This window comes from Haliotis rufescens, unplaced genomic scaffold (assembly GCF_023055435.1).
Source record: "Haliotis rufescens isolate VD_foot unplaced genomic scaffold, xgHalRufe1.0.p SCAF_26, whole genome shotgun sequence".
Lineage (NCBI taxonomy): Eukaryota > Metazoa > Mollusca > Gastropoda > Lepetellida > Haliotidae > Haliotis > Haliotis rufescens.
This window is the reverse complement of record NW_025963957.1, coordinates 5,095,979-5,104,345: the sequence shown is the minus strand read 5'-3', so window position 1 is coordinate 5,104,345 and position 8,367 is coordinate 5,095,979. Positions and strand designations below refer to the sequence as shown.

General features: G+C 39.2%; 1 protein-coding gene across 8 annotated transcripts in view; it reads left to right on the top strand.

Annotated features, from left to right (window-relative positions):
* The first annotated feature begins 1,190 nt into the window (after positions 1-1,190).
* LOC124147359 (SH3 domain-containing kinase-binding protein 1-like) overlaps positions 1,191-8,367 on the top strand; it is a 44,522-nt gene continuing 37,345 nt past the window's right edge. For 4 of the 8 annotated variants that reach the window (XM_048402468.1, XM_048402464.1, XM_048402467.1 and 1 more), the window contains exon 1: positions 1,191-1,362. In XM_048402468.1, the coding sequence (XP_048258425.1) occupies positions 1,350-1,362 (13 nt within the window). In that variant the 5' untranslated portion in view covers positions 1,191-1,349. Of the gene's footprint in view, positions 1,363-1,768; positions 1,889-2,402; positions 2,502-8,367 lie in introns of those variants that run through there. The other 4 variants (XM_048402471.1, XM_048402470.1, XM_048402466.1 and 1 more) reach the window with 3 other exon arrangements.

The following is an 8,367-nucleotide window of genomic DNA, read 5'->3' as shown; positions in this document are numbered from 1 at the left end:
AAGCTAGTGATCATGAATATTTTGGGGTTATGTTTTGTAGTAAAGACTGAGTTTCTTTAAATATGTACGGTATGTACTATTGTTTCAAGAACTTTTGTTAAGTATACAAGAAATTGCATACATTCATTGTAACATAAAAATGACACAACGAAAGAGACGATGTGTGTGTGTGTGTGTGTGTGTGTGTGTGTGTGTGTGTGTGTCGGAGGGGGGTAACTGGACATAGTCTTAAAATTGAAAACAGTTAAATGTTTTAGTAATGAATATCTTCGTTTATTTCTGATAAACATATAGGCAAAACCTAACCACTGTAATTCTAAGTTTTTAAATGTTCAAATTTGTTAAATACAATTCTGTCTGTGTGTGTCTTTTGAATTATCTGTAATTATATATCGAATATTATAAGAGTCAAATTTATGAAAAATCCTTCAATTGTCCATCGTCGAAATTCTTACAATATATTCGTTGTTTACATTGTGGCCAGAGTGTGACGTCACCGAGTAGACCGGCGGAGGAGCAGCTAGGTTCCGCCGTGTATCATCTCCTGAGAAGCAGCGTTAGAGTGCTGATACATACCGGCCAGGTCAGGTGCAGGAGAGAGGTATTCTCGGCATGTTGGGGCAAACACAAGCCGAAACAGTTAGCGGGTTAACAGTGTAATCACAGTCCATACTATAAACGCCCTTGTCGATTGAACACACAATAAAACAATTACACTATCCACTGGGTCCCGAACAGGAAAACACACATCTAGCTTTGCCCACGTCCAAATCTCGGCTACACATATTGACCATCTCTGTACATAATCAAGTGTAGATTACATAAACACAGCAGATTGATGGGGAAATCAGCAAATGATGTTTAAGCGTGTGCGGCACACACACACAGATTACAATAACAAATCTCACTCATGAAAAAAACTCACAAACAAACATCTCTCTTAGAAGCCTTGTATCATAGAAATTGCCTGAACTTGACTGTTTTGCGTGGGAGGGCGTTAAACATGCAGTCATCGATACACATGTCACGTCGCCACAAGTAAACGACGTCACTATTGTCGCTTGTCAGTCCCACGTGCTGGCCATATCAGGCTCAAATAAAACAGGTCCTTCCCGTAGTAGTTAACTAGCTGACTGCTGTGGGCGTGTACATGCGACGAGGAAGTGTAAATATTGTATTCCGTGATATTGATCAAACGGTAAAATGATGTCAGGCCCCAGGTAGTAGACTAAGTGTTAGTGTTCGGGGAAATTGTGTATGTATCAATGATCGACCTGAGCTGAAAATGTTTGAACAAATATGGAGTCAAGAAAGTTGATATGTATCGTTACTAAGTAATAGGAGCGGTCATGAGGAGAAGAGGTGAGTTTGACACATTGGTATTTCTTTGATGTGTTGAAATGTGTTTCCTCACGTCCTGATTTATTCATTCCTTGGGGTATCTCATACGTTGACAGAATATTAAAGAGACACTAAAGTGACGACAAAAAATATATTATGAATGTAGTACTTGAACGGAGTATAAAGAAATATTACAAGAAACTTAATTATGCGGTTAAAGGAACTTATGCCCAAATGTTTTTGTTTGTTGGTGGAAATCGGATGAAACATAAATTATACACGTATTACGATACAAAAATACATTTTAAGTAAGAAACCACAACAGTCTTGTTCGAACTAACAGCGATTTTGGTTTAACACGGAAGAAATCGGTACAGAAAACACTTTCGCGGCCACAAACAATGAATGCTCCCACAGGGGAGAATCTAATCACGTGATCAAACGCCATTGGGCCGCGAAAGAAAATCCTACGCTAGGAGCCTTAAACAGTAATATTTCTCGACCGTGAATGTAGAAAATAGCAATCGCCTATTAATGTGAGAAATGGGTAAGTGTGCATACTGTTTGGGCTATTTGGGAGTTGCTAAAGGGCTGGAGAGTTAGAATGAGTCGCTGTCAAATCGTTGTCGTCGTGAGATGGACTTCTTGACATCTTTCCCGGTAGTGGCTACCCCGGGGCTGTCAGAACAAGCAACATACTCTCTGTGGCTTCAAATGATATTTTCCCGACTGAGATACAGTATGAGGCGAACAAAGGGTGCCCCAGCAAGCCCTTCCTTGTCCCATCTTGTGTTGATGATGCAGGCATCACAACGGCTAGTGCGAGTCCAGTGTCCAAACACGCTTCGCTTAGCGAGGGAACAGGTTGCGGCCATTGGGCGGGGTACACATAGCCTACTGATACACGTGTGTCCTCCCTTGGTGTTTAAGATGACAAAATATTCATTTTCTTGGGCAAAACACAGTGTTGTACCACATATTCATTTTTTTGTGTGTAAATGTGCATGTGTGTATGAATTGTCTCCCCTTATTTCCTGGTTCACCTTTGGGTCAAAGAGACACTTCCTCCTGTCGTTATCAGTGAATTTGAATCATAAAGTGGCAGGGAGCGAGGAATGCACAAGTAGTTCTCATAGCTGCACTGCACTGCACATCTCACTGTAAGTCATTCATGCACCGATTACATTTAACCTGCATGGTTATGACAGACTGTCAATGTACTTGATATGAATTCAGTGACAACATTGATTATATGTTTACCATTTTAACTAGGGCTGGGACGGGTAACTCGGGTACCCGGGTCGGGTGGGTACTGAGTAGGACCTGGGTACCCACAGGACTACCCGGACCCGTGGTTAGTCACGGGATATATTATTTAATGACAAAAATTATCTAGAACTCTATGTTTACACTACTGGTCACTAATGTTCGCATTTCTTTCTGACTATGCACCCATTCCTTCTGATTTTTCATATGGTTGAATAAAGATATAACTTAATTCAACTTCAGTATATGAATGACCAGATTGTTTAATATATGTATCTTAATACGTTTTGCCAGGGCTATGCTAATAATGTTCCCATTCAGGCATTTTGAGACATCTCCCAACACCTACACTAGGTACCCGGGTAGGGTCGGGTAATACGGGGGTGGGTACCCAGGTAGTAAATTTGGACTCGTCCCAGCCCTAATGTCAACATTAATTATTGTTGTGATAATGAGGATTCCAGTTAATACTTAAGTCCATATTGCCAACCCCAGTCAAATAGAATTTCTTTTGGATTTGTCCCGCTTGTTGTTGTTACTGGCCCATGTGTAAAATCATCTGAAAATAAATTTTGAAAGACTACTTTACCATGTTAAGACTTCCTACAGCTTTTTTCACTATCATTGCTTTTCCAAGGCATGATTCTGATAGAATTGCTCTTGATGATAGACTGATCTCTTTAGTCTTGTTAATGCCCTGATGTGAGATGTAAAGTTTTTAATCTACTGCTTCTGTCTACAAGGACCATGTGGATGATTCGATTCAAAAGTTAGTTACATGGCTGCATTTGCAGAGATTGTTGTTAGACTGGTAGTAGTTGTTTGTGATATGTTAATATAATATACTGTGAACATTTAACAAGTTAAGACAGATTTGAGATCATTTATGCAATGGTGGCTGAGTTGGTTAGGTCGCTGATTGTTTGTGTGCTGGCGATGGGGTGCCTCACTCTGGGAGTCAAACCCCCATAGTACTAGAATCTGTACTTTACTAAGAAAGTGTTATCACAAATATAACATTTGTTACATTTGACCACTTTCTAAATGGCATTGTGTATTCATGTTCAATTATATGCAACAGTTTGAACAGTTTTTCAGCCAGTAATCAGTACTAAAAACAATGGCTGAAAGATACTTACTATAAAACCGTGCTACTAATTATGTTGAAGACGACCATGTTAACGACTTAAAACAAGGAAGATTTATGTTAGCACAAGATTAGGGAAGATTTTGTTAGGGAAGGTCAGTAGCCAACATGGAGGATGTATCAGTTTCATATTGGTTTGTTTGTCTGTTCATCTTCCACAAGCTATTAAAAAATATTTGATTTATTTGAGGCTGTAAATGAAACCCCATTTTGCCATTGCTTATCTATGTATTGTATACTATGGACTATCAGTGTGAACTGAACAAGAAGATATAGTCATATCAACTGCCCTTATGTGCTTAATTTAAACAATGTGTGTAAGTCATAATACCTCATTATACCAACAATAGGTTTGTGAATACAGCCAACATTATGACGGATGACTAAAACCCAAAATGATACCCTTATTTGAACCAAAGTTCAACTTGTCACTAACACAAAATCTGGAAAAATACACCTCAATAGCAAAACCCAACAGTTCAGCACATTTTTCAGGCAACTAATTTGTATATAATGCAACAATTACTACGCCTGTGTGTTTGTCGTCATTCAATTGATGCTCTGTAAATGAATTTATGACAGGTATAATTAGCTGATTAGTGGTAGCACTTCCCAGATGATTGGTCATTGTTATCTAATTTTTGTAAAGAACCGTGGACATCATGAAAATAGTTGTCACGTGTGCTATCTCAGCTGACCATGCTGACCAATGAGATTTGACACCTATGTGAAAAACCTGAAACAAAGTTGCGTGATGAGTTGAGAAACAAACACGAAACGCTATATATGTTTTAAAATATAAGATTGTTATTGCTACAAAGACACGTGACATTGAACAAGTTTCTTTGTACGACGTCAGATGTATGGGATATTTTTCCCTTATGTGGCTACCCGTGAAGATTCCGGGGTAGAATAGGTCTTCAGCAACCCATGCTTGCCATAAAAGGCGACTATGCTTGTCGTAAAAGGCCTTATGTGGCTATTGACGGATACATTCCTCGAACAAGGTTACTGCCTAATATTATACGTATAACGGTTCGTTGTAATCATTATTACGATATTTTCGTTTTGTTTACCTTCGTTTGCTGTAGCACTGAAGGGGCAGTTGGGTAGCCTAGTGGTTAAAGCGTTCGCTCATCATGCCGGGTTCGTATCAACACATGCTCACAATGTGTGAATCCCATTTCTGGTGTCCCCCACCGTGATATTGCTGGAATATTGCTAAAAGCAGCATAAAACCATAGTCATTCAAAATTGCATTGAACAGAATCATTCTATTTCCTCTGCGATATTGTTGGGAAGTTTTTCAACACGAGACAAACAACATTCTACCATGAATTTGGAATTTACTCGATTCTGATTGGTCAATCAGAGGCTATAAAATCACAATAAACCCCCTCTGCTTGAAACAGCTGGTTTGACGGCCGAATCACTGCGGCAGCTAATATTCATAGAATAGTACTATTTTCAGTCATTGTCGGTAGGCATACTTAAATAATTATATCTACAATTACAGGTTACAAAATGCACAGATATCTTTTGCGTCACAATGAGCAATATGTCGTAATGGTGACGCGCAATGTAAAGCGAAAGCCTTGCAAAGCTTGCTTTGGTTTTGTTAGGGATGCCCACCTCATGTTATCTTACCAAGTTGCCGTGCTTATATGCTTTCAATGCCTGTCATATGTACGAGTGAAGTATCACGGTGTAAACAAACTGCTCGAGTATGTACAGCGCCATATTTTGTTTGGTGATTCTGTAATTCAGATCAATAACCCACCCAAAACACGAAACTCAACCCATGCTGCTTCACTCAGTATATTTGCTAACACCAAAGAGTTCGCGTTTTATTTAGTCATGGTAGAATGGAGATAAACATACTGTGTTTTCAATGTAGAGCTAGGTTACCTGTAGATTTAACCACGCTAAATTTAACATTTGAAACCTCATGCTGCGCGTTCGGTTCCAAATTCAATTTAGCGGGGTTAAATTAATAAAAATTTCAGTCACTCTGCAAATTGATTGAAATATCTGTCCATATATTTTAAGATTGACTTAAACTTTAAAGAAGTTCAAAAGAGCTTAAATACACAACAATAGACTAATTGCTAGGATTAGAAACCAAAAGTAAGGAAATGTACTTTGACTTTAATTTTCTTTTAATCCTTTCCAGGGCTCGATTTAACTGAAAAAGCATGCACCAGTGCAACATTTTATTGAAAAGTGCACCCTAATATTTATACCTATATGCACCCAGTGCATGTTAAAACATTTTAAGTTTATGTTTGACTAGCCCTTACGTTTCGATCTTTGAACACACTCAATACCTCAAAGCTTTATGTAACATACTACATCACTAGTCCCTGTGTTGGGTGTACATGGTGTAATTTGGCATGTTTTCTTGATGTCATCAAACAGGGTACAGCGAGATTATGCACATATGTTCCGCTTCTGTTTTACAGAATGCAGCATTAATCATTTAAATCATGACGAAGTCATCAGAGATTTCAGATTTTATTTATTTAGACCAGTTTATGCATCTGTGGTTCAACTTTGGTAAATTGATGGGTCCAGGAGCAACCTGTTTTTGTCTGGTGCAGCTAGGTTTTCATGTCAATAATCAAGTTCCTTAAATCAAATCCTGCTTTCAGTTTTCAGTCACTGGGTGATGAAATTAAACATGCAATTTGTTTGGAATTCGTTATCATGATAAAATACATGCACAGAACTTTCGGTCAATTTGTAAAATAAATGAATACCCCGGTAATTAGGCATTTAATAAATTGACTTAGTGAAAATTTTAGTCATTTTACACATTGACTGTAACACGATAAAATAAACACTGCTCAGGTGAAATATTTAGTTTCAAGTCAAAATAGTGTAAACGAAAATCACTCAAAACCAAGCAAGTGACTAATCAAAATTACGTCACCATTACTGATGTTGCCCCCAAAGATTACCACCTTATTATTTCTAAGACAAACTGTGTTACATTTTATTGATACATCCTTATGCTATCACGTAAAGTGACAAATGCGCTTATAGTTGGTGCAGCACAGATCGCGTAATAGTTGAGATTTCTGGGATATCATCCAGGTATCCATGTGGAAAAAAACAATAATAAAGGCAAATTGGTGAATTGTCAGAGATCAGTGCCCCTTTAAGGATGATTGTTGAAATTCCAGTCGCCAGGGTCTGTACATAATGCAGATGGATACCTTTAACATGTGTAACACAGGCATATGTGCCAACTATCATCGCTGCTCAAGTTGTCATATCCCTCACTTCAAACATGTCAAAGTACCATCCAGCTTTCAGATGCAGCTATTATCACTTCTCTGTAAGGAAACGGAAACTTTATCCAAAAGGAAATAAGGAGCTACTCCACTCCTGTCAAGAGTTTTGACAGACCACATACTTCTGTGTTCCTTATAGTATCAGTCATGTTGTATCAGAGTTGTTATGTAGCTGGTCCGCCTCTGTCGTCTAGTGGTAGAGCGTCCGCCTGGAGAGCAGAAAGGTGTGGGGTTCGATCCCCAGCCACGTCATACCAAAAGGTGTTAAAAGATGGTACTTATTGTCACCTTGCCTTTCACTAAGGGGCTAAAAAGAGAACTGGTTGCCTCGGAGTCAGAGGAGGGTGTTCATGTTATACCGCGGCATGGTATGTCTGTGAGCTAGCACTATAAAATCGGCATCAGTGTGGACTAGTACAGATGCACGCACACACGCACATATGCATGCTCACATACACGTCGCTATATAAGTGCAATAATCTTGGACGCGACATTAGGCATCATTTCACCTCACCTTGTTTTATAGCTGATTGATGAATTTTTTTAAGAGTTGCAACAATGTGTTTGGGGCGGGCACATTGGGCATGTTGGGAAATAAGATGGAATTTTGTTTAAATTGTGAACTGAGAAAGTGAATATTTCCTTTATTTCAGATGTATTTCGGCTTTCATCATGTTCATTTTAATATTGATTATTGTAGAATAAACTACTAAAGCCTTTTTCTCTTTGCTGGTCCTGTTCTCAGTAAGCTTCACCTTTGTAAAACTAAAACGTTAATAATGATTATGACAACATGATTTGGGATTTATTTTACTGACACTTGCCATGTAGACATGATAGGCCTGGGGGGACCACGGGTGGCCCAGTCGTCTAAGGTGCCGCGATTCACTGTGCAGAGTTGCGTCCCTTGGGCACGCCAGAAACCTATGATTGTGGGTTGGAATCCCGGCTCGCCCTGATTATGTTTCTAGGTTTGTCAGCACCATACCCGTGCTCGTGGGTTTCAGCGAATTGGTAAATGTCGGAGACCTGCATCACCTCGGGCTTTCCTCCCCCATTAAGCTGACACGCCGCGATATAACTGGAATACTGTTAAAAGCGGCGTTAAACCCAACTCACTCACTCACTCACTGATAGGCCTGGGCTGAATATTGGCCTTTGAGAGCAACTAAATAAACTCAGCTGATTGAGGCTTTAGCCTTTGCCTAGTGTACCAGTGTGATCGCGATGATGCGGCCGATCCATCTGTAAAGTAACATTGTGATACAGCTATAATGTTGCTGACTAAGGCATCTACTTCAAGTATCACATGATATA